The sequence below is a fragment of the Blennius ocellaris genome (genome assembly GCF_963422515.1).
Source record: "Blennius ocellaris genome assembly, chromosome: 1".
Lineage (NCBI taxonomy): Eukaryota > Metazoa > Chordata > Actinopteri > Blenniiformes > Blenniidae > Blennius > Blennius ocellaris.
In genome coordinates, this window is record NC_137650.1 from 24,561,876 (window position 1) to 24,588,502 (window position 26,627).

The 26,627-nt window shown below is 41.4% G+C and overlaps 1 protein-coding gene across 1 annotated transcript; it reads left to right on the forward strand.

Moving 5' to 3' along the window:
- The first annotated feature begins 360 nt into the window (after positions 1 to 360).
- lmo1 (LIM domain only 1) lies at positions 361 to 25,524 on the forward strand. The gene is made up of 4 exons (XM_080496796.1): positions 361 to 1,072; positions 15,989 to 16,202; positions 23,411 to 23,536; positions 24,973 to 25,524. Exons 1-4 carry the CDS (start codon positions 1,051 to 1,053, stop codon positions 25,076 to 25,078), a joined length of 468 nt encoding a protein of 155 aa, XP_080352922.1. The 5' UTR covers positions 361 to 1,050; the 3' UTR covers positions 25,079 to 25,524.
- Positions 25,525 to 26,627: the final 1,103 nt, after the last annotated feature.

Here is a 26,627-nt window from a genome sequence, read left to right on the forward strand (position 1 = left end):
CATCACATCACTCTTCCTCTCTCTCTCTCTCTCTCGCACACACGCGCCCGCGTGCGTGCGCACGTGCATCAATACAATCTTGCGTGTATGCGCTCTCTCTCTCTCTCTCCCCTCTCTCTCTCTATCACGCACATTAAGACTGGCAGTCACACACACATACACGCACACAAACACACGCGCGCACGCGCACTTTCCCTTAGCTGTGCTTTTGTGTTTTGTCAGAATTAATGAGAAAAGTTCCCTTGCCCTAGGGGTAATTAGTGTCCTTGGAGTTAAATAAGCTAATACTTAGACACCTCTGGCACAAGCAATTATGTTTGTGTATTGAATAATTGATTCAAAGAGGGGGGAAGGGCTGCTAATCAGATCTGAGCATAATGAATTGATTTAATTAACAGGGGAATCCGAGGGTCTCTGGAAACTGCGCGCATTTATTCAGTGGCAGCAGAGGCGAGCGCGGCACATAAACTGGGAGAGAGGCGGTGCGAGTTTGCTTTTAGCAGTTGTCAGATTTGCAATTGGATTTGTTTGAATATAGTTGCTGTTTGGGAGCAAATGAGAAGGAGAAAGGGAGAATATTAACAGCTCGGGGAGCTCAGCCGATCAGTCTGAGCGTCTGATCCCACCGCGTGTGCACATTTTACAGATAGGCGACACTCGATTTACATCGCTTTTCATTGTTTTGCCTTTTTTCCCCCTCCGTCTCTTATTCGCATGGAATTTATCAAGAGCGACCAACGCTGTTCGATCGCTGTTTATTCGCATCACAGTTCAGCCCGGTTTGAGGGTTCTCGCCGCGTTTATCGCCGTATTCCGAATTATTATTGATAGGGGGGAGAAAACGTGCAGACGGCAATTCATCTCTCCAGCCTTTTTCTTTTTTTTTTTTCTTTCTTTTTTTTTTGTTGTTGTTGGTTCATCGAGGCGTAGTCTAGTCAGCCGCGCGTTTCAAAGCCATTTCCAGGAGCAGCTCCGAGCAGACCGAGCGGTGCAGCCTGCAAGGAGCCGAGGACGGATCGCCCGGGGAAGGACTCCTCGTTCCTCAGGACGATGGTGTTGGACAAGGAAGAGGGTGAGTAACACGATCTCTCAGCCGCCGCAGGATGCTTTAACCTGGTCGGAGTAACAACGGCAAACTACTGACATTTTCCCCTCCCGCCGCCCGGACCCTGCGCACCCGCAGCCTGCCTGCGCTCCACACACCAGCTCTTAAAGCCCCGCTCCAGTCACGGCAGGGTCCGTGTTTTTCACCGACTGCCTCCGTGCACCGCCACTAAACACACCACCTCGACTCTACTGCTTTTTTTTTTAGGGGGGGGGGGTTGTTTTTTTCCCCCTCTCTCTTTTTCTCTTTGCACGTTTATTTAAGGCAGATTTTTTTTTTGCAGGAGACGTTGAAGATGCTGGAAAACCGGAGTTTGTGAGCAGACTCCACAGTAGACTGCAGTGCATGTGGCTCCTGGTTTCTTTCCTCCTCTTAAGTGCTTTTCGCGTCTGTGAAGTTGGCGAGGCAGCCTTTGACATCACCACGGGATGGGAGATGACAGGAGAGTGCTTTTAACTTGATTGCAAATTATGGATAGCGCCGCGCAACGCTCGCTCACTTTCCATCCAAATAGGCCTACTTGCATTACTTATCTATTTCAATGTATTTAGGTTAATGGGTGAGGCAATCTAATTAATTTTAATTTAAATCAAACTCGCCACTAATGACGTCCCATTTTGGATTAAACTGATGTTCAGATGTGCAGCGCATTCATCACTTTCGGGTCTAAATGGTTTTCAGTGCATATGCGCTGAATACATTTATTCAGTAGATTAGATATCTTTAAGAATGGGCTATTTACAGAAGGAGTATTTATGTACCTTCAGTCCTCTGATCTTTTTCTGTATTTCATCACTAAGCCTGATTTGGTAGACCACCTGCTGCCATCCACTGTGACAGCTTCTACAAATCATAAAGCACATTTGTTTTTTGTGTGGTACTTCTCAAAGTGTGGTGCATTTATGTTGTACACTTGAGTTTATCCAAGGCTCCTCCTCCCCCAGAAGTAATGGATGCATCTGTAACCCATTATTTATGTTTGAAAATGGATATTTCGTTCGTCTTTAGCGGAGCATCCTTTCACTTACACATCTAAAAACCAATAAAAGGATTGCGGCAGAGACATAAATTGGTCTGTCTGGCTGAATCCATGTTGTGCTGCTAATGTACTCAAATTAACTCAACTGTAAATTGCCTCCTTTGGATGTCTGTCTAGCTAAAAGTTCCCTATATGATTCATGATTCAGATTGCTTTTAACAGTTATTGGCTAAGCAATATGGTAAATGTACAAGGTGATGCAAATGGCATTAGTGGGAAAGGATGCACAGGAGCATGTAATGCAGTCAATACTACATTAACTACTGATGCCCAATTACAGAACCAGGGAGAGAGGCTTTTAGGAGCATTAGGACTTGCAGAAAAGCTGAGATCACCTGCTGCTCATTGCCTAAAAGCTTCACCCTTTATTTGCTGGTCCCAACCAGCAGCTCCAGCATTTTGGCCAGGTTGTCAACAGAGCAGCTCGGATCTGGTCTCTTTCACTGTGGTGCCTCTTATCGTTTATTGGCTCTAAAGTTATAGGCTTGTCAATTCTACCTTCTTGTCTAATGTATCCACTTAGTGGATGCACACATAAATGCGTGCAGTCGGAGATGACAGGGGTGTGGGTTAGTGTTTTGGGATTGCGTATGTGTATGATTACTCTGTTTTTCGTGATTGATTTACTTTCATGCACGTGAGTTTGTGCGAGCAGCTTAAGTGTCCATATTTAGTCCTTATGTGGCCAATAAAACAGGTCATCAGCGTGTTTGTTGTGGTGTTCAAAGTCTGTGCTCCAAGTTGGCAACAAAGTAAAGATGCCGCTTGTTTGGCAGACTGTTTCTGAACGCTGACATGTCTCAGAAAAGTCTGCTACAAATTGTGCCGCAAAAACAATCACCAGGAATGAATCCCAGCACACTTTTCCTCAGCTTCATTGAGGAAACCTGTCCCATACAAACATGTCCCACTGTATCGATCTATTAAATGTGAAACATTTTACGCGAAACTCAGCTGTTTATGGTCATTTTATCTTTCTGTCTTTCAAACCAAACGTACATTTATGTTAGTTTCATGTTGGATGCAGGCACCTGCTCATATTGTTGCACAACTCCAAGATAACTTAACAAGCACATTGGAAATTCCCAGCTTTTTTCTCAGATGTTCAGGTCAATAACTTGTAATCTCTGGTAAAGCTCCGAGTCTGGGAATATGGAGGAGGCCTGGGAGAGAAATACAGACTCTGCTCTGTGAAACGACCTAATACGCAGGTTATGGTTAGCAATGAATGTTCCAAAATATTCTGTGTCAACATTTTTATTTCAGCCCTCGATATGAGGTTCCAATTTGTGTCTAATTTGAGAGGAAAGAGCAACTCAGCCATTTTCTCTTCTTCTTCATACCAACAGCAGGAGAAGAAAGTGGATCCAAGCTGAAGGCACATTTCTGCTGAACATTAACATAACTCCTGTATACTTTTTACAGACCCGGCAAAAGATAAATCCTCCAGCTACTGATAAATTCCTGGTTACCTGTGCTTGTTAATTTTAGATCGTGTTATCACCCTGTCCGGTGAAATTTGTGCATTCATAAAGCAGGAGCTTGAAAAGCAATGCTTCACATGAATACAGACTGGCGATCTGTCGGCTGCTGTAATAAAACTTGGGCTTGGGGCTCCGATTTTTATTTTGAAATAATAAGAATTGCTTCATTCTTTACCAGCGTTACCATGGTAATACTGTCTTGTAGCGATGTTATATTGATTTAGAAAGTGGACAGCAATATTTCTTTTCTGTTATTTGGTTTCTGAGGGTTGATTTCTAATTTCCAGCTGGAGATTACTTTTATATGTTCCTTAAGTCTTTTCACTTTTACAAAGGAATGCAATTTGCTCTCTTGTATTTGCTATTTTCTCGGCTTATTGGTTTGCTCTTACTTCAAAATTAAACTTGCCCATTTCAAATATTGAAATTACATCTGGTTTTGGTGCTCAAGGCCTCGAACAATATTAAAAAAAACACATTGCTTCATTTGATATTTCTTAAGTCACTACAGTTTGTTTTTTTTATTAAGCTTTATTAAAGTCACCTGCATTGCCTTTGCTGCACTTTACCAATTTCCTCTACAACATATTGTCAGGAGACAGAAGTGTCGCCTGCATAGATTAATCTCCTTTTTTTTTTTTAAATGTGCATAGATATTGTAAAATGCTTCCAAATTGTGCATATGTAATAATAATATTGCCTACTCTACATTAACAGGTAACCTATCTGATGCCCAGTATTTTGCCCCCACCCCATATTATGCTAAAGCTGTTCTCATTTTCCATTTCAGCTAAGCTCAGGAAAAAATTAGCACAAAATCACATTAATACCATTTTCAGCAGTGAGTGTTTAATTCCATCTAATCTGAGTCTGATCTTACAAATGCAGAATTCTCACTAGAGACAATTTCGTCTGTCACCACTAAACCCCTAGATCCCTATCAGTCCTGATCATTTCACATTTACGAGTGCGGGAGATGTGTATCATTTTCTGTGATCTAAGTGGAATTCAAAGGGACTGGATTGAGACTTAAGAGACATGTGTTAGCGAGCGCGCCCACCTGCCTTCGATGTAAATGGCTGCACTCATCAGTGTGGCACACAAACTCAATTATGCACACTTGAGCTGTAAGAGCATCCCTTTTATTATCACCGGAGGCCACATGCTAGCCATGTTATCACAGAGATCCTCACAAGATCTGCGGTTATGCCCCATGCATCACAGACTACAGATGAGCTCTGTTGTGTTGTCCCACGTCTGACCCCTCTAGTTCCATTTGCACTAAAAAGGAGAAATAACTTGTAGAAGTTAAAGCCATTAAAAAAACAAAAAAATTCAACATTTTCACCATGTATGTACGAGACAAACGCTGTAGGAGTGGCAGCTGAACCTGTAACAAAATCTACAGTATGCTGACAAGTTGGGGGGAATCACTACTTTTGAAGTGTCATTTCTGGATGCAGACATAGGTGTGTCATAATTGTTGTACAGAACTGTTCTCAAAGCCGTACATTTGATTACTTGCTGAATTACGTCATCTGGATCTAAGAATATGTTAATTGACGCCTACAATACAAAAGAAAAATACCCATCACACGTGTGCACACTTCCTGACATCTCAAACATCTCAGGAGTTTCCTTTTGCACACAGTTATTTATTCACCTGTTTACCTACTGCGCGCTCACTGTTCTGACTTGTTTGGTATTCGTTGCACTCTGTAAAGATTATTCTTTGCTCTCAGGAAAATCATTTCCCCTTTATTCTGTCATGATAGGCTTACAAAAGAAAGACAGGAGATGGGGGGTGGGGAAAGAGGGATGACATGCAGCAAAGTTCTTGAGACGAGCAGATGTCAAAACTACAATGTCACCAGCTGTGGCTCTTCGGCAGTTCACTGCTGTATTAATGCGGAAAGGATTGTGCAAACGACGTGCTCCATAGAATTTTGCGCTGAGACTAAAATTGAATGTTTACATGTTTATAGTAGTGCAGTGCTTTGTTCGGGTGTAAATCTAAAATCATAATTGCAGTGATCTTAACACATTTCCTGTGTCATGAGCTAATCTATTATTCATTGAGTATTAAGCAGGTCTTGTTTAATCCCTCCTGAAGTAGTCCCTCGATGCATATTTCTATAAAGTCTCACTGCATGTGTCATAACTTGAATGACACTGACTTTTTAAGGTCAATACCAGTCACCAAAAAGAAAAAGAAAAAAAAGATTTGCACTGCTGCTGTAACGTTGAAGAAGCGCTCAGTGTATCACAAGTTGTGCACACAAAACCAAAAAGCTTCTGCGAGAAACCAAGTGACACATCAAATGTGCAAGCGCTCTTCATTGTGCTTCAGGAGAATATCAACTTTGTCAACAGTTGTAAGTCGGTTTTTAGTTGTCAAACTCATTGTCGGTTATCTGACTCGCTGCAATGTAGATCGTTTCTCGTAACTCCTATAGCTCTTGGCGTCCACAAAATGTGTTCCCAATCGTGACCTTCATCTGATCTTTCTTGTTCTTTTGCACACTTTCAGCTTTCTCACTCTTTCGCTTCTCCTTTAAGATATTCATGTTTTTTTTTCGCGGTATATGTCATTGTAGGCAAGGAAGATATTAGAAGCATGAGCTGACATGCTTTACACAACTTCTGCAAACACGGCGTGGAGTCTGGGAGAATAGAGGCACAAAGGGAAAGCGCAGTATAACTGCATGATTCTTATTGATACAGAGTCGCCCTAATGTGTCAGCGAGCCTTGACTGGATCTTTAATTCAGACTGGGGCAAGTGTTTCTTTTTAAACATTAAAAACAAAGAGGCGTACATGTTTCTTTTTAAGAACTTTCACAAAATAATGTTGACTACCAAATATTTTTTTTTAGTTATCCCAATCAAAATCACGAAGGAAAGACATGGCCTTTAACCAACAAAGGTCGAGCTTCAGTCTCTCCCCTTTGTGCTTGTACTTTAGACAGTTATAGAGAAAAAGTGCCTTTTTATATTCTGCACCCCAGTTGTGGAATCATTTGTTAAAAGATATCAAGCTAGAAACACTAATATCCTTTAATGAATTCTTTAATAAAATATGCCGAGGGAGGAATTTGCAGCTTCTCTTATGGGTTCCATGTGTCTAATTAGCTGTACTACACTATGTTTTCATGAGATACTTTTATATATGTCTCAAGGTTTTGCTTTGTCCTTTAATTACTGTCTTATAACGGTTGTAACCCTGGCCAGGTCTACCTGGCAGTGGGATCCTCCCGGCACAATATAAACAAAATATGCTAAATTAAAAAATGTTGGTAATGCACTCTTGTGGAGATGCAGATTAGAAGATGGCATGAGGTTATTGAGGTACATACAAAAGTTTTAAAAAAAAAGATATATTTAATGATCTTTTTAGGGAAAATTCCTATTTGAAAGTGAATGTAGATTTATCTTATTTTTCAATAAAATGTATCTGAGAAGAAGCAGTAGACAGTTTACAGTAACAGCCACGTGCCTTTAAGTTGTAAATCAAGTATTCATTGGTTTGATTAGTATAGGCTTATGCATAACAGCGAGGGACAAGACACCTGCAGAAATATAATATCGCAATATTGCTCTGCTCTACATTTAGGAGTCTATATGAGCAGGTCTGTTGTGCTCTCCGTAAAGTGCCAATTGGAATCCCTGCCAATGCTACATTTCCTGTGTGTAAAAGCTTTGATGATCATTGTTGCTGAGTAATTTCACTTGTTTTATGCTCTGTGTCTATGTGAGCGTGTGGCACTTAGGGGGGCAGTGTTGGTTGGCCAGTAAAAGAGCCTTTGTTTTTGTGGGTGAAAAGAGCAAAACAGCCTCTAGTGGCTGCTAGTGAGACCTTCAAGCTGTTCAACCGCTTTTACCACAGCTTTACTTTCTGTGTTCTGCAGGTTGAGTTTCAAAAAGTGAGTTTGGCTTGAAGTGATGGATGTTTCATATCACATTCAGACATGCTGCCGATTTTCTGTCTCACTGCTGCCTCTTTTGTTCGATCCTCACTGACTTTCTCTGTATCACTGCACCGCCAAGTCCTGTAATTTTACTGGACAGTATATTTGCAGTTTTTCTATTTTCAAATGCAGCAGTGGTACAGTATGTAATCTAAGTCTCTTCAAAATGACCTTTGCGCAACTATTTTTGGAAGAACAAAAAATGTTGCATGAATTTATGTCAAAAGCGACACAATTCACAGTTTCCTGAGAGGCTTTAACAGACACATTCAAAGTAAAGCAGGGTGGATGCTTCGCACTTTCCTGAGATGTTACAGTTGTCTTGTTGGTAAATAGGAAAGCTGGGGGTGCTTTCTCCTAAACAACAGCCAACTTGCTGAGAACTAATCTCTTATTGGATGACCTTCAGTAAATACAATCTTAAGTACCTAATTAAAGCGTGTGATTAAGGGAAATAGTTCTGTGTCCCTTAAAGCTAACGGATTAGGTTTGGATATTGAAGTTGTTGATTTAATCAGCCTTTAACACTGATGTTTGTAACTACAGACTCAGAGGCAAACTGACACACATTTCCAGTGAACCTGGCATTAACTTAAACTTGTCTCCCAGATATCCAGACTGGCCCCCCCGTTACTTTCTTTCGTTTTTACTTTGCATGTCATCTTTTTTCATTTCAGTCGACCAGTTGTGTCGAGCTGAGCGAAGGCTTGATTTCATCCAGTCACAGGAACTACTCCTCGAGGAAATAAAGTCAATCTTTATAATAAGAGTTAATATAAAAGCATTTCATTAAAGCCATTTTCATAATGAAACATCAAATATCATCTACATTATTTCTCTCTTGAGAGCTTTCAGATGAGACGGCTTAGTTTACCATCTCACATGTTCTCACTCCGTCTTCAGCGAGACCTTTCCTCTAATTGTGCACCCACCCAGCCTTCCTCATTATTTACCCCATCAGGTGTGGGAGTAGGTGCATGAATGACATTAGAGGCCTATGCGGCTAAATAACTGCCCCCTGTGGGGAATTTGCATTATTCAAGATTAAAGAACCTCACACAGTGCGCCACAGTATGGTGTTCCTTCTTCCCGTCCATTTTCAACTCACTGAGAACCCTGAATGGCACACCTGTCTCCTGGCATATCCTTTCAAATAATAAGTGCGCAGTAATTGCTGGGGAGTGGGGAGGATTTTGTACATCACTTCCTGACCTCATGAGTGACACAAACTTTAGAGGGCTACATTTATTCCTGTGCAAATGCATTTTTAATGTGGACTAAAAAGTGTTTGTGCATTCTTTTCCGGATGGCGGAAAGTGGCTGTGACAGGTCTAATGGTTTGATTTTTTTTTTTTTTTTGACAGGAATCATAAAGTGGCAGATAAGATTGCCTCTTGTATGAAAGTTTAAAAGCGTATAGTTTAAGAAAAGATGGATTTTTCCTTTATGCGATCTCAAATGTAGACTGTGGAGGAAATGTCAGCTGCTCTTGTACCTACTCCATGAGGACTGAAGATGAAGATGTATTCACCTTCGTAGTTATTGACAGCTTGCTCTTAAATGGAAAAATGGCAAAATGGGAGGTTTCAAGAACAAAATACCTCAATAGCAAGAGCAGTCAAAGCCTAACAGCACACCTACATTCGATTGGTTGGATGAAATACCAAATCTTCTCCTTGCTCTGTCAACACTCCTGACAGTCCTCCTTCGTTCAGAGCTCTCATGGGTTTATTTGAGGTAAACCTGCATGATAAAACCCTCAATGTTTTGTGTCTTTTCTCCTCCTCCTCATTCATCATATTCCCTCGCTCTCATTTCCTTTCCCCATCTCCCCCTCTCCCACTCTGCTCCTGCTGCTGACGGCTTACCTTGCAGAGCTCTAATCTCAACCTACTACTGAGCAACCAAGTGTTGGAACAAGTTGCCTTCTGTAATAATTTGGAAACTCTGCCAGTTTCATGTCTTTAAAAAAAAAAGGCAGCAATGAATTTAATTAGAAAGCTGTTGCATATCTCTGTGATACATTTCTTTTAATTAACCCCATGTGAATAAATTAAAAATAATAGGGGGCTGAAAAGTGGAAAAAACACCCTAATGAAGTTTTCCGTTAATTGGGATGGAGTCTGCAGCCAAACCACAGTGAGCAGTGAGCACCAGGAGCTAACAATGCCTTCTGTAAGCCTCAGTAAAGGGCCCAGGGCCTTCGTGCTGACTTCAAGTGTAAGAAATGCACCTCTGACGTGATGGAAATGACCGTGGGCTGGGAGAAAAGGCAGTCCTGTTCCAGGCTGCTCTGCTGAGACTCCCCACGCCGCGCTTGAAGCTGGGCCAGTGTTATTGCAGCCCTAATGCGGCTGACTCATTTGGAGCGGATCAGGAGTAATTATGGTAGGGAAAGTGGCTGCCGACCGTGGGGGTCAGGACACTTGTAACATGTGAAAAGAGCAATTATTCCAGGAGACAAAACCCTCCCTTATCCTGGGCAGTGCCAGGGTCAATGTAAGGGACGGCTGGGCTCCGTTTCAGCGGGGCTTATTAGCCGCAGCAAGCTGCAAAGTTTGAGAGAGTGCATCTTGTTAATGAACAGTCCCCTCCTCAACTCCACCAGCCCTGTCTGCTCGCTCTCCCACTTACTGTGGGTGTTAATTATGTCATAATCATAGCATGCATACAGTCCCAGAAATCACCTCACAGACCCCAGCATTCATACACAACCATCTGGAAAAGTAGCATGCCATACAGTAATATAGAAGGCTCTCAGAGCAAATTATAAGAAAAAAACACAGCCAGTATGAAATGTAATATTGACTTGGGCCTTGTAAGAAACTACCTAATTTGAGAGTGAATGCTTATGTCTCTTTGTGTGTGTGTGTGTGTGTGTGTGTGTGTGTGTGTGTGTGTGTGTGTGTGTGTGTGTGTGTGTGTGTGTGTGTGTGTGTGTGTGTGTGTGTGTGTGTGTGTGTGTGTGTGTGTGTGCGTGTGCGTGTGTGTTCATGCGTATCCTTTTCCCCTACTCTTTTATGCCACAACTAAGGATAGAAATATGAGTCAGTGGTCTTTATTTTGTTTATCATTCAGAATATGCTCATCAGTCTGCTTTCAACTGGCATGTTGTATTCCAGATGATATTATTACCAGATGTCTTGTGTTTTGTCTTGGCGATAGAAAAACATGTCTATGGGCTCAATTACAGACATGATAGTAGCTCAATGAAAGGGGCTGATTTATGCACACAATGGCAAGACATCTGCATGAGATCCCTATTAACCTCAGACGCAGACACCTTGGCCCAGGGACAAATTTTATTTGGGATTGCCATGGCCACCGCATTTACAGTGGTGGCAGAAACACAAAAGATGGGGAGGGGGTGAATTGGCACTAAAGCTTTTAAATTGCAGACTGAGAGTTGGTCTAATGTGGAACTAATGCCGTAATTTCCAAATTTAGCTATTTTATATGGTTATCCATGTTTGAACCTCCTATCTATAGAATGAATTACTTAACTCTGTACTCATCTGTATTGAAATATGTTGCAGCATAATTAATCCAAAGTGGCACATTGGGGAAAGTCTTCACCTTGAGAGTGTGGGACCCAGGTTTAAACCTTTGTTGCTACAGAAAGAGCATCCCATGTGAAAACTAGCCAAGTTGCAATAACTTGCCGTCGCAACACCGGAAAAGGGTGCAGGTGAATAAATACTCCAATATAATTTAATATTTTGCAAATGTGTTTAATATGAGTGATTCTGTTACGTATTGTTAGTTCACTGTTATTTGGTAACCTTATGCTGCAGTTTATATAGTCACTGTTGCCCATTAATGTCTGGATGATGTGTGCAGGAGTGCTTTGAATTGAGAGATTATAGTAGTGGTGGTGATTATGATGATGAGGATGAAGATGAAGACAAATGTACTTGTTCCAGATAAATGCAATAATTTGGTAATGTAGTATTTAATTTCCCTGGGTATCCTAGTCAGTGCATTCACCACGCTGGTGGCTAACAGTTTCTTATTTAGTGCAGCTGGGAGTTGGAATTATAGGGGGCCCCTGAGAGGAGGCCCACCCAGGGCCAGCTTCCACTTCCTTGAAAGCCCACCTCCCGCCCCATGTGTCAGGAAGGCTGAGCGATTCTCATCAAGATCCTTTACCTCCCCATGAACCAGAAAAGCCTGCATCACACCATGGCGTCAGTGCTTTTAATTGATCAAAAGGCATTTAACAAAACACAGAAGCAGATGTAACTGTCCTTCCTACCATTAAGGGTGAGTGCTTGTGAGAGCAGCTGGTCCACTGGGATCATGAGTGTAGTAGTGGAGGGAAGAGTGCCATCATTTGAAAGTGAATTTCCTGCAAAAAAAGAAATAAATTCATTAAAATCATTTGTCAATATCTTGATAGTGGGCTGTGTAGTCAATTATTGTAAGAAAAAACAAACTGCTAGTTTAGGTTTCTAAGATTGTGAACGACAGTAAAAATGGGAATACAAATAGTTTAGACTATAAGACTTGTGATTTATCCCTGACATCCCAAACAACACGACACAGAGTATAGCTGCTTTTGGGTCTGTGATTCCCAGGAAATGTGTATACATGAAGGATACAATTCAAACGCCTTCTCACTTGTTTTGACAAACACATCCAAACATTTTAGTGATAAGACAGAGACAGGCGTTTGGCACAAATCATCTGTCTGTTCAGTCTTGCTATGTCTATTTAAGAAATGTTTTTTTTTTCCTTCCTATTTTCAAATATTTCCTTGAGTGCTACATACTGCAGGATTCCTTTTAAAACCTTTAACATATCACAAAGGTTAGTGAACTGATGTGATTTTTGATAGCTACAGAGATTGAAGTGTAAATAGGGTAACACAAGTCGGATACTATCTATAATGGAAAATACATGCTCTGACAGACTGCTTGGGTTGAGTAAAACTAACTGTACATATTCTTGAGAGATACAATCTAGAAGAAAGAGAGCCATGACAGGCCTCCACACACAGTGCTAATGGCAAATTAAATTCCTGCTCAGGAAGAATATTTGGCAGGGCAAGTGCTGTCTCTCCACTTTGAGGGGTAAAATGCATCCCTTGTTGGAGAATGAATCGTGATGTGGAGAGGCATGCTTTTGGTGACATCAAATGACACTGGAAGGTCAGTGGCACTTGTATCTGTTAAATGGATTGGATTAAGTGGAGGCTGCCTCCTAGTCTGCTGCTTCCTTTCATAATGCAGCTTTTCTTTCTGGGAGGTGGCAAGAATTGGAGGTTCTGTTCTACTCCACCGTTTCTCAGCGCGCCGGGAGTGGTGACAGGTGCAAGAAAATGTCTGGTGGCATTAAGGGAATTGAAAAGACATTTACTTTACACAATCATTTTTTTTTTTCCGTCACCGCTCTTTGTTTAGCAGGTTTTAGCTACCGCTTGCCACACTACTATTAAAGCTGTTTTCCAGAGGCTGCTTTGGTACAAGACATCAAACTCATGTTTGTTCCCCACAATGGCTTCGAGAAAGAGGCATCAGTTGAACAAGCGCACTGGGTTCCTGGTAGGCATTAGGTGTTTCTTCATAGAGACATCTCTCTCGCAGTCAGGCCTGAAGGACCAGGACATATGCACGAATAAATGAATGTCAGACTAACTGCAAACACAGAAGCCAGGTCGCACCAAGACACAGACTGTGTTGTCACTTTAATGATGCTGAGCAGGGTTTTAAACAAAGTGTGCATCTAGTAGCGGAGGTGAGCTGCATACAGCAGCTCCAGGATAGGTTAAGCTTTGGCCTTTTCAAACGTGATGTAAAACACACACGATATGTTTAAGGAATGTGTGGCGGGTGGTGGTCTCAACCAATTAGGAGTAGTTCTCTGGAGGTGGAGGAACGACCTTTTTGTATAATTAGTTCTCTTATTTAAAGCAAAGATTTTGAGCAGAATAACTAATTAGGTGTCATAAAAGGCAAATTAAAGATTTTTGTGATCCCTGAGGGAATTGAAGAAACTCCTTTCTTTTCCTTCGCACAAGCTTTGAAGCACACACACGTACACATAAGCACAGGCACATACGTGCGCGTGCGCACACACACACACACATTTTCTCTCTCCTCATTAAGACTGTTTTTAGTTCTGTAGAAGCCTGTCAGGCGAGCACTGTTGGCATACCTGCAGAGAGCTCCCCTAACAAGCCATGAAATACAGGTAGAAGAGTCCGCCCTTATCCAGTGTGGCTTGAATTTGAAGCTTTTTAGCTTCATTTACACTGAACATTGGTATTTATAGCAGGTTTTGTGATCCTAATGCGCCAGCTTCAAGGGGTCTGTTTTGGGAAGGGAGGGAGGTGAGGGAGCTGGAGGGCAGGCAGAACACTAATTGATGGCTCCCATCACCAGCACTGGACCAATTAGCCTCTCCTTTCCACTTCTGATAAAGAAATAAGACGGCTCAACACCACTGGAGCACTTACTGACATATAAACCAAAGCTATAAATTTGACTAACAAGCTCTCCTATTTCTTTCACCTCTTCTTTAAAAGGGGGAAATGCTAATTATATTACATTCATAGCATTATTGATGTGGCAATGGCCAAAAATTGCAGCGTCTGAATCTGGATCTGATAAGGTACTTTGAGTTCATTTCCATATGTGTGCACACATGTGGAACACACAGAAAAAAAGAGAAAACGATGATGATTTCCATTTGAACCAAATCTCTTTAAAAAAAAAAAAAAAGAAAAAGTGCCACACAGTTATTTTGTGAAAGAACGCACACTCGCCAGAGTTGGCTAAGAAAACAATACAGACAGAAACAGTTTCTTGTCCCTCGCTGAGGTTGTTTTTGTCATTCAGCAAACTGTAAAAGTTATAGTTAAATAACAGGCCAGGCTTCAGAATGACTACAATCACAGTTAACATTGCACAGCTACAGAATACACACACTGATACATTTGTGCACACACTCCTGCGACAGAAATGTAAATTCAAACTTTATCAGGGTTGGAGAAAATGTACCACTGCAGACCTCTAAAGTGCAACAGTGAACGAGTGACATTTCATATAAAACGGAGTATAACATGACTTTAAAATGGGCCTTTACAGATACCCACACATACAAATTGTTGGCCTAGCCCCCTGTGATGCAGAGTGTCCAGTCTTTTTTTTTTTTCATGGAAAGAGAGAGAGAGAAATGTGTTTTGAAAGTAGAGTGGCAAGTGGCGTCCACTGTGTGTTCTTTTAGACGGATCAATAGCTCAGTGTGTGAGAGAGTGTCTTAAGAGCTGTTGTCTTGTGCTTTCAGCTGTGGCAGACCTGTTAGTGCTACAGAGGGGAGCTGCGCGCCCCTGCCTCTGTACCAGCAGTGGCCTGAGGGGGGCTTTTAGTCCAAACACAAATGTCAACCACACATAGACTATTAGTGTTTAGTGCAGTTATTAAATGGACTTTATTTGTCCTTTAGGAGGCTAAAAGGCGCACTTAAAGGGGACCTGCGTGACAGCAGGGCAATTTGCGAGTTTGGTAACTTAGGCTCGCTCATTGCAGACACATGAGTACAGATAAGTGTAAAAGGAGGAAAGGCTGTAATGCTCTGAGTAGGGAGCTCTGTGTGTGTGTGTGTGTGTGTGTGTGTGTGTGTGTGTGTGTGTGTGTGTGTGTGTGTGTGTGTGTGTGTGTGTGTGTGTGTGTGTGTGTGTGTGTGTGTGTGTGTGTGTGTGTGTGTGTGTGTGTGTGTGTGTGTGTGTGTGTGTGTGTGTGTGTGTGTGTGTGTGTGTCTGAGTGAGTGAGCCCATCAGTGTGGGTCCTTGTGTGTGTATGTAAAAAACAGAGAGTGAGTGTATGCTAAAAGGCACTTAGGCCATAACATATCTCACTGGGGTCTGGTAGCAACGTTTTTGTGGTCAGAGGCTTTTTAAAAGGTTAATGTTAATCTATACCAAACAAAGCCCATGAGGAGCTTTTACAGCTGTGGACAGTTGAGTGAAATGGGCTTTGATGAAATGGTAGGTAACTAACGTACTACACAGCTTGTTGTAAATACCACAGTAAGCAAATAAACATTGTGTGTTTTATTCTCAGGGAAAAAAAAAAACACAAGACGCGCTTCCTCCACTGAAGCCTGCCACCAGTGATCATGTAACTTTTGTATTACAGCATGTTCTTGGTGGAACAAGTAAGGCAAGGCTTTGTTGTCCAATGTGACCCGTGTGCCTATCTACATGGAAGAATGTTTTCTTTAATGCATATGAAGCAGGTAGGCAGTGTGCTGTGGCAGTGCAATGTGGCCGTGTGCGAGCCAGGCTTAGACGCCTCGAGAAGCAGCCAGCTTATCAAAAAGAGAACATGAAAAGTCACTCGTGTTCCTGGGCCGTAAATCACGCATGGCTGTTTGTCTCCTTATCACTACAGGTGTGCCGATGCTCTCCGTCCAGCCCAAAGGGAAACAGAAGGGGTGTGCTGGCTGCAATCGGAAGATTAAAGACCGCTACCTGCTCAAGGCCCTGGACAAATACTGGCATGAGGACTGTCTCAAATGTGCCTGCTGCGACTGCCGCCTGGGGGAGGTGGGCTCCACCCTCTACACGAAAGCCAACCTCATCCTCTGTCGCAGGGACTACCTGAGGCAAGAATAACACACAATCACCTTTCTCCACTCTCGAAAAACACAAAAGCCATGCCATTCGATGAGGTGTGCAAGTAGAACAGATCACCTTTTTCCCTCCCTCCTGGTTGTGTTTGCGTTGGTTTCTCAGAGCGCTCCCCGTGGCATCCATACAAAGTTAAAATCAATCTAAATCATGCAAAAACTCCCTCGATGTTGTGAGAACATCAGTGCCATCAGCAAAATGGTGCTGTCCTATTTGTTGCGGCGTGCATATAGCAGAGAGTAATGTTGTTTTCCCATCCATGAGCTGCACAAAACCATCTCCATTAGTATAATACATACATTGTAGTTAATACTTTGCAGCCATCAAAGCTGTCATGACATCTCTGTATCATCATCCACAATACAAGTGCATCATCAAACGGCACGTGGACATTAAATCCCAAAACAAAACTGATCGCAATCCTTGTGTTTAACTGGAGCTCTTTATTTGTTGTGAAGCAATTCTTCATTTAACTCTCAGGTAGTGTTAATAGATATGAGGTGACAGGAACCTTAAAAGAAGAAAACACAATTACTCACTGTTGATGATTATTTTCCTCAGATAATTTTTGTGTTTACATAAACAGAGCAGACTTCTGTCATGGAATAGACTTGCAGTCTTCATTTTACAAGGGCTCTCGGCTGGGGGGGAAAAAAAACCTCCAGGCAGGCTTGTTGCTTCACTAGTACCCCCACCCCTCACCCCCTCCAATTCAGATACCCCTGCCATCTGTTTGTTAAATTAAACATGACCATTTCCGCGGCGTTAGGTCACATTCCCTACCATTTGTCTGCGAGGCATTTCCCTGGGGCCTGACATAGGGATGCAGCCCTTAGGTGCCCCATCCCAAAACTCCCTGTCCAACAATGTGCACCCCGTTTCCATTTCTTGTCTCTCCACTTCCTCAACATCCCCGAGTTGGACAATTTCAGTATTGTAGTTTCACAAAATAATTTTCTCAACATTATTTCAAAATCCAGTACAAAGAAAATCTAAGTGAACTTGGGTTGGGTTTTTTGTCTTCCTACCTCAGTCATGACGTTCGGTGACATTTCACTTTTGTCTGAGCTCTTCCTCTGACCTGGAAGAAGCCTACAGACCACTTCAGAGGCGCTTAGGGACGTTGCATTGAGATAGGCCATTACCATCCATCAGTCCCCACCCACAGTTAATGCTTTTAAGATGCAGTGAGAGGTTCACTAAGACCTGGTGTTGCCCCCAGAAGGGGCAGATGGTGCAGATGAGGTAATAATAAATGGCCAAATGACCAAGAGGAGGCAAAAATGATGAAGCCTGGAGTTTCACTTGGTAAAATACATCAGCTGAGAGGACAGCAGTCTCAACCCTAAAGTCATAAGTGCCTAACTGTGCCAGTGACGGGAGATGGAAAAGGGTTTTTTGCACATTAGACCAGTAAGATGTAGAGGTCGAGGGAATGAATGAAAAAAGAAAATGACGTATGAAATCAAGAGTTAGGGATACTGAAATAAGAATAAAAGAGAAAGAGTAGTAGAGAGCTTCCTGTGCTCCTCTGCTGCCCCAGATTGCCTAATGAAATCCATCCCACTCTCCTGCTCTTCAGCCTGCGACAAATGCAGAGCACTTAATGGCTGAGATGCTTGAGATGAATTCTATTATGGAACAAATTAAAAACCTTGCCTTGCGTATAGAGAAGAGGCAGTTTGAGAGACCAGAGTATTCAAAAGTAGGCGATGCAGTCCCCATCCGGCACCGTTTTCCTTTTCATTCCCTCTTTTCTGAGCAGTAAGACGAAGGCTCCGCTCACCTGCAGTAATGAAGTTAAATCTGTGCACTGAATTAGCCTCCTGCACTTCATTAAAGACAAGCAGTGGATCAAACACACTTTGGTTATTTCCCAGGCTTTGGAACCCTGCCATGCTCACATTAATTATTATAGGAGCTCCATCTGTGATTGTCCTTCAGTGGCATTAGCAACTTATTGAATGCACCCACACTTCCTTGAATCTTACACTTCAACACACACACTGAATAGGCTCGCATAGCTCAGTCCATGTCCTCTTGTGCCCTTTAAAACCATGAGCCCCACAGCAAACTTCACCTCTAATTTACCTGATCACATTTTCCCAGCATCAATTGGGTTGTTTTGGAAAGTATTTGTCTTTTTTGAATGACAAATAAATTGCATATTTCAGTGCAAAGAGCTGAACTTTGTACCACATCACCAAAGAGTGGACAGTCAGAGTGTGATCACCAGGACTTCAAGCTAAAAATCAGTTAATCTTCTATTTCATATATTAGAGAGGACATAATAGTCACCCACTTATCAAAATGGAGTATAATTAACTGTAAAAGGAAAACGTTTTCAAGATAATGAACATTATAAGTTCTCCACAAACCGGTGAAATAGCGGGGGGCAAGATGATAGCTCCATCTGGATGTGACTGTTTTTCAAATGTGGTCTCTCTCTCTCTCTCTCTCTCCCTCTTTACTCTGTTAGGAAATAAAACCGTTGCTCTTTTTCTGTAACAGTTGCTCTTCTTTTTCTTTTTTTTTTCTCCGAGCGGGATAGATCTGAACAGAAAGGTTTACACTTTCAAAAAGACACAACTGTTGGGGAAGGTCAGAACATGCGATGCATGCATTAACAGCTTTCCCTTTTATGAAATCTGACAAACCCTGAGCAGGTAGGGAAGTCTCAAAGAGCTCAGAGAACAGGTAGAAAACTTCAAGAGCCACAGCCCAATCTGAGGGAGGCAACACACAGAGGCAGATGATGCACTGTCGGAGCTTTAAGGGTTTGAAGTTCGCAAAGCAGTGAGTTGAAAGAACTAAAGAAGGCCCTCTATTCTCTAAAGACAAATTGTAATAACCCAATAACAGAGGAAGGAGAGCTTCTTTAAGTTCCTGCCGTCCAACTCTGCTTGCAACATCCCACACCAACACACTGTTACATTTTTAGCTACTAAAAAAGGACCCTTTCACCGAGTACAGTCACTTTACTGTGTTAAAGATAGCAAGGATGCATTGCTGTAACACAGATGTAACAGCATTGCAAAATATACTGACGGACCAAAAAATTATTAAAAAAATAAATTTTGAGATGAGACTTTAAAGTACATACAATTCTGTCAAGTTACTATTGAACCGATGACTAGGATTTGTAACTCTCACTATGTTATCTATGCTATATAAGAGAAAGTAACATCATTACGTTCACATCGCATATATACACCGGGATTATTGAGGCGTTCACAAATTACAAAGAAAAGTGCAGCGACTGTACAAATCAGGAATTTTTTTGAAAGAAGCAATTTAAATAAAGTAATGTTAAAATGTTTATATTACAATTGCTATTTTAATTGCACATTGATACTCATTTTAATCAATTTTTTTTGTTGCTTGATTTTTTAAATAAAATGCATTCTTATTATTACATTCATCCTCATTATCAGCACAGAAAACTATATCCATTTGTAAGTCAGGTTGAATACAAATTTAAGACATTTCAACATTACTTTCACATGCAATAAAAGCTTGAAACATACATGTGGGAAAACAAAGCAGTGGAACATATTTATCTTTTGCAAAACTGCTTAAGTTACCCCAGCAGTTGCAAGTTTAGTGCACTTGAAGTTTTTACTCTTATGTCCTATAATAATAATAAAAGTTAACATTTCAACAGATGCTGAAATTTGTATCTAAAGCACACACCCATGACATAAATGCCCATCTTGCTTTGACTTCATCCTTCATTATCCCACTCCGAAAGCTGTGCCAAAATGTCACACACATTGATGAGGGGGGTCCAAATCAGCACTTCTAACCCTTTAATCCATTTAAATGAACCACACAAGCGTTTATTTTAGGAGAGGACTTTTTGTGGTTGAAACCCTGCAACAATACCAACGATTGATCAGCCACATACGCGTGGCTGAGTCTATTACAAGCTGCTCTGAGCAATAATTTTTTCGAGAAAGTTGTCATTCACACTTTATTTAAATGGTATTGCTTGAAAAAAATGGGGTTGTTGATTTCCTTCTCTACCTTCCTTTGGAGAATATTGATTTATTTAATCCAAATGACCAGGGAAATTGAAGTGCATGAGCCAGTGCTTTCCTACAATACAGGACATGTGTCAGAACAATACGTGTGAATTCTTCAGAAAATAGTCTATTCAAATAAAATATATAATAAAATTTTAAAAAATCACTTTAAAAGAAATGAATTAAGTTTTTTTTCCTTCCAAAGGAATTACAATTACAGTCTGTTCTTTGAAAGGCACTGTTTCAGTGTTGTGAAGCATATCAACGTTTTAGAATATGTCTGCAATAACTTGTGTGTGTGTGTGTGTGTGTGTGTGTGTGTGTGTGTGTGTGTGTGTGTGTGTGTGTGTGTGTGTGTGTGTGTGTGTGTGTGTGTGTGTGTGTGTGTGTGTGTGTGTGTGTGTGTGTGTGTGTTACTGGACATGACATTTGGTGAATTGTTAATTCAGTGTCATCACTTTTCTCGACCTTAAGGGTTTTTCTCCATGCTTTATTAAAATATCACCATTAAATTTCCAATTGTTATATCAAAATACATGTTATCTTGCAGCATATTGAATAGAGCGTCAACATGGCTCATCTTGGTGCTTCTTTGTTTTTGTGGTAATATGTTGCCGTCCTTGAGCCGAGCTCATGTTTTGCTATGAAACTCATTGCTTACTAATACATAGCACCCCTCAGCTGTTACTCATGAGACCACTGCAGTGGTGTTTCTCTCTCCAGTCGCTTTTAGCTTCACAGGAGCAGGAAGAGAAGAGTGTAATGTGTTTGAACAGTTCTCTCAGGCTGTAATCTCCTCTTAGCACGAGGAGCTCAATTAAGCCATATGTTGATGCCACATTATAACCCAGACACATCAACTGTTGGCTGAAAACCTGTGTGAGTGGGACGCAGCCATTTCCACTGCACTTACTTACAGTCCAACTCTTTTGTGCCATTTCTGCCTCTGATTGCGAACCACAAAGCAGATAAGGAAGTCAGGTTAGCATGAAAGAAAGTGGACTGCTCCGTGATATAAAAACGATTAAGGTGATTACGAAGAACCATTGTTAGTGAGGTGAACATGGCACGGTGCTCTGGCTTCTTTCAGCTTTTTGTACATGCACATAGAATGTCCGTAACCTTTTTTTTTTTTTTGAGGGCAGAATACTAGACTGAAAGCTTAGAGTTTGAAAGACGTGGGCTTCAACAGACTGGAGTTTATGAATTCTCCAATATGAGCTGAAATGACCCCATTAATATAGCAAAAAATAAGGTTATTCCCACAGTGTTTGGATTATTGGTTTGTAGAGAATATAGATAAAGCTGAAAGGTGAAAAACTCGCCACTTTTGTGACCCACCGCTAGGTCTGATTGTCAAACTTAGTGTCAAGCAGCAAGCTGGGATTCCCCACCAGGCGTTTTCACAAACTGTATGTATCAACTGAGCACCGTGTCTGGAGCCCAGCGGGGCATAATGGAGCTGGGTTAGAATAATCCTAGTAGCTGTTATAGGTGTGTGCATGTCAGTCTCTGTAAGTGACCAAGGCTCTCTCGGCTCTTTCATAGCCTCGGTTCCCTGAGGGAGAGAAAAGGGCATCACTGTGTGAGCCCTCAGAGCTCAGGTGTGGTGAAACATGGACGAGTCTCCGACTATCAGGATGACACCAGGAGCTGTGGGTTTTTGTCGCATGGGGGCAACCTTTTGTTGAATAGTAAACAAAATGTGCAATGATAAAAACAAAATAATAAAAAAAAATCACTTGGAAACTTGCGGCGTCACAGTCGAGAATACTTGTTCTCCGTCCAGCAAAAATCATCTTTAATAATAGAAATATTGGATTATAATGGTAACAAGGTCAGTCTCTGAAGCACTGATATTTGTTTTGTTTATGGATCAATAGTGAATGTGTGAGAATTGTATTTAGACGTTTGGATGAGCAAAAATCTTTGTATCCCTCTCTGTGAAGGGGTGGGTGGGGTGGGGGGTGGGGTATCCTTTGTGTTACGGCAGATGTCTACTGTAGAGCTTCTTTTTTTTCTTTTTTTTCGCTAAAACAGTAACCAGTTGTAACAATGTCTCAGTTTAACACCCTGTAAATCCCTCTCATGGAACATAACAACCTTTCTCCCTCTGTTTCTGTCTCTCCTGCTCCTCTGGGGCAGTGGCCCCTAATTAGAAGCAGAGCTGCTGGATAGACATTTTCTTTAACAAGGTGAAAGCAACTGAATGGGACTAGCATAAACGAGGCCGAATATCAACACCGCGACTCCTCCGTCTGAGCTCAACAAGTTTGGAGAAAAAGTGTTTAACATACTGTTGGAATGACAATCTGCTGTTGCCTTATCCCCTCTTGCAAAGCTGTGAAGCGGTTCCTTTCCTGCTGCAGAATATATAAATCTATCTGCGCTTCAGAATCTCCAAATTAAACATAAGGGCAGGCACTTGGAAAATGGAAATGTAAATCTGACTGGAAAAAAGTATTTGAGGTTTCTTTGCTTTGTGGCGAGGAGAGATCTCCACCAGTTACTTCTCGCAATGTTTGTGACCTTTATCGTTTGGCTCCTATCTAATCAGCCTAAACAAGCTGCGCTGAGGTTTGAGCCGCGAGTCTCTTCAGTGTGAAACATTTAGTTAACTCTTCAAGGTTACGTCTACCGGGCTCCTCTCTGAATCAAAGAGGAAAGTGAAGAAAAAGAGAGACAGAATTCAGTCTAAATTCTCTTAAGAGAAATTTATTTTACCTTGTGAATGTCTCACAGTGTGTAGCCTCTTGTGTGAAAATCCAGCTGGCTTTGGTTGGAGACAGACTCATTAGGTACTTTAGTATTGAAAAAGGAAAACTTTCAGCAGTTCAGATGATTTGCCTCAGACCTGTTTTCATTGCTTTTGCAATGTGTAAATGGGAAATCCTTTGAAGAAGGAGATTAAAACCATGTGATCATTTTAATTAGATCATTAGCCAAGAATTAAGATCTATGTTTGTACCTCTCATTAACTAAAATACCAAGTGAATGCCAAGAAAGATTTGCGCATTACATTCCACATATTTCCATTTTGGCCTATTTCCTCTTCCATTGCAGTATTTCTCGCTGTCATTTTGCTTTTTGTTTGCTCTTCATTGCATCAAGGTAAAGAGAAGGTGGGTTAATCTCTGTCTGTGCTCTCTGTCTTTCAGGCTCTTTGGTACAACAGGGAACTGTGCAGCCTGCAGTAAACTGATCCCAGCCTTTGAAATGGTGATGAGAGCCAGAGATAATGTTTACCATTTGGACTGTTTTGCCTGTCAGCTTTGTAACCAGAGGTAAGATAGAAGATCATAACTGCACAACACATTACCGTTTTAAAGAAAATCATGAATGAAGTGTTTGAGGTGGCCTGAAGTTCTAAATATCAGGATCTCATGGAAAATAATTATTAAAAAAAAAACTTTCTGGTACAAATTATTGGTTTTTCTGTTTTACTACTTCATTACAAACAACCATTTGTAAGTAGGGGAAATATCTAAATTGTGTTGTTAGAATTAAGGTTGCTGTTCTGCATGTGTAATGGTCTGCTAATTATTTTTTGTTATGACATACTGCCAACAGTTTCTCCTTGTTTGTTGCCGGATATTTAACTCTTTTAAGCCACCAGTATGTAAAATTAGCTCTTGTTCGCATGTGTTCGAAGAGGTAAAGTCGCAATGAAAAACAAGCCCTCCAGAGGTTATGCTGCAGGAAAAGAGAGAATAGTCCAATGTTGGTTGGAATTGGTGTTTCCTTAGGGATGGGGCCCATTATAAAATTGGAGTGAGCACAAAGCCCATGGTATGATGTACATAGAATATGACATACCCAAATATTGCTTTTTCCCATTAATATACTGTCAGTAATGGCACCACTCTGAGAGCAGAACGTCCTTTGCATGCTTGTCAGGGGTGCTGTGACCCTGTTCCTTCACACAGCACAAGCCCATTAACCTTCTGCAGGCCAGATTCAGTTACCATAGTGAACACCTGCTGTAAGGGAATTATGACTGCAGTCTCTCTCCTCAGCTGGCAGAAGCGAAGCCAGGTCTCATCTGGCACACAATTGCCATGGCTGTGACTGTTACCAGCTTTATTTACTGCGTTACCAGTCTGGCACATTACTAAAGCCAAGCTATTTTCAGCTACATTCTTATCTTCAATCCCCCTTCAGTGATAATATGGAGCCGTATAAACTGTGTCCCACAAACAAACCGCAGCATAGAGAAGAACAGCGGTAGGGCACACCGCTTTGTGTTATTTTGTCTTTGGAGAAATATCGTTCTTGAGAACCGGAACCAAAGTGAAGTGTGAAAAGCCGACCGCCACAGCGGTTTCTTTGCAAACTCTAGTGGCGCCACCGCCACCACAGGTTTGCTCGGCCAAAGAGAGTTGACCTGCCTTTCATTGGGTGCCAGCGACTGTGTTTGCTTTGAAACAGGAAAAGGTTTTACTCTTTTATTTGAAATCACACAATTTAAGACGACCATCAGAATTTATCTCAAATGTGATGCGCTATCGTGTCAGAGTTGACGGGTCTTGAGCTAAATATGTGCCATCAAACAGAATCAACATTGTTTGCCAACGTTCAATGCAGCATTTTCCCTGCCACTGCAGAAAAGTGTCAGCCAGTCCACACACACACACACACACACACACCACTCAGTCATGTCGCCAACAGTAACCCAGTGCTTATAATATTTTCTCTCTTTTTTTCTCCTTTCTGCCAACAGGTTTTGCGTGGGGGACAAGTTTTTCCTTAAAAACAACATGATTTTGTGTCAAATGGACTATGAGGAGGGCCAGCTGAATGGCAGCTTTGAGACACAGGTTCAATAGTGGGAAGCTCATGGCAGCAACAATCGACTCCACACTTTACACACGAGATGGATGTTCTGCTGCACTTGGAAAAAAAAAGACAAGCGTCTGTCTGCTTGCCTGCAATACTTTTTAAAAACCCCTTTATCAGTCCCTAAGGACTTTATTGTAAATGTTCAACTTTTTGCCCCTCCCACCCCCCCCCCCCCCCCCCCCCCCCCCCCCCAACACTGAGCAGTTACAAATTTTGATGTACAGTTGTGCCTGCTTAGCTGAGCACTGTATTGCTTGTATGTTTTGTGAAATTTGTTTCAGGTTTGGTTTCTTTTTCTTTTAGAAATGGTTCACTGGAGGGTATGTACAGTCTGTTTTCTCTGTATATATAAACTGGAACATTTATTTTATGAAATGTAATGCAATTTTATTACTAGTGTGAATTAAAGATTCTTAAATGTTCATAGTGACTTTTTTTCTCTCTTACCAAAACCAAAGTTGTTGGAGGTTGGTCCATGTGTTGATGTGTAATCATGTAGTCAAAAGCTGCAGCGTGAGAAAAAAAGACTTGCAAGAGAAAAATATATTTGATCTCCTCTTTAAAACATGATGCAACAAAGCAAGTTTTATTACATTTTGCAGAGTTCTGATGGAATTAGAAATGCTGTTTAAAATGAACTAAATAAGATTTTTATTTGGAATAAAAGAATGCTTCTCCAAACTGTGTTGTTGTGAGCGTGCAGGTGTCATGAAAGGGAGTGAGATAAGCTGAGCTGCTCTCTGTGATTCATGCTTCACTAATTGCCATCTGATTATAAGGGTGAATTGGCCTGGAAATGAAATGCAACAGCTAATAAATTAGTGGGGGGGATGCTCATTGAGGTTGAGCTCATCAGCAGCAGAAGTGCAGAGCTGTATTAAAAAGTACTTTTCCAAGAAGACCCTGTTAATGGAGATGTGCGACACTGTTTATTCCATGAGGTTATATGTCACACACGTAGTCTGATCCAGCTGTCAGATATTCAGTTTGGTTAGTCAAGACCTACTTCAGTGACTTAATTTATCATATGTAGTTATATGAATTCAACTTTAAGTAATACAAATTTGTGAAGATTGTTTTTTGTGATAATCCAACATTACAAGATAATTGCACACCATTTACAAGACAATCACCTCAAAAACCACACAAAAATCAATAACGACTGGACTTCCCCTTTGTTAACACATTTAAGGGGGCTATTCACTATGTGCTTCTGGTTCTGTCTGAGACAAAGGACGGACAAAGGTTGTGTTATCTTTGATCACGGCTTAAAGTCTTTGGTCTTGTGTTGTACAGTGAAAGAGGTTCTCAGATGACTGCCGTTATTGTTCTGCAACCAGAGCCTGAGATGGTCTTCTGACAGTGTCAGAAATGTCTAGACGAGCAAGCCTACTCCTTTGAGATGTCAGAAATGTGCTGCTGCTGCTACGTGCTACAGCTAACAACAAATAGAAATGCATCATAAATGGGACGACAGAGCAACAGCAGGGCTGCACCAAAAACAATTGTCTGCAATTTCTAAAGGAGACAAAATAC

Coding starts and splice junctions, on each gene's coding strand:
- lmo1 (XM_080496796.1), top strand. CDS start 1,051: ATGGTGTTGGACAAGGAAGAGG. Junction 16,203..23,410: donor TGTCGCAGGGACTACCTGAG/GCAAGAATAACA, acceptor TCTGTCTTTCAG/GCTCTTTGGTACAACAGGGA. Junction 23,537..24,972: donor TGTCAGCTTTGTAACCAGAG/GTAAGATAGAAG, acceptor TTCTGCCAACAG/GTTTTGCGTGGGGGACAAGT.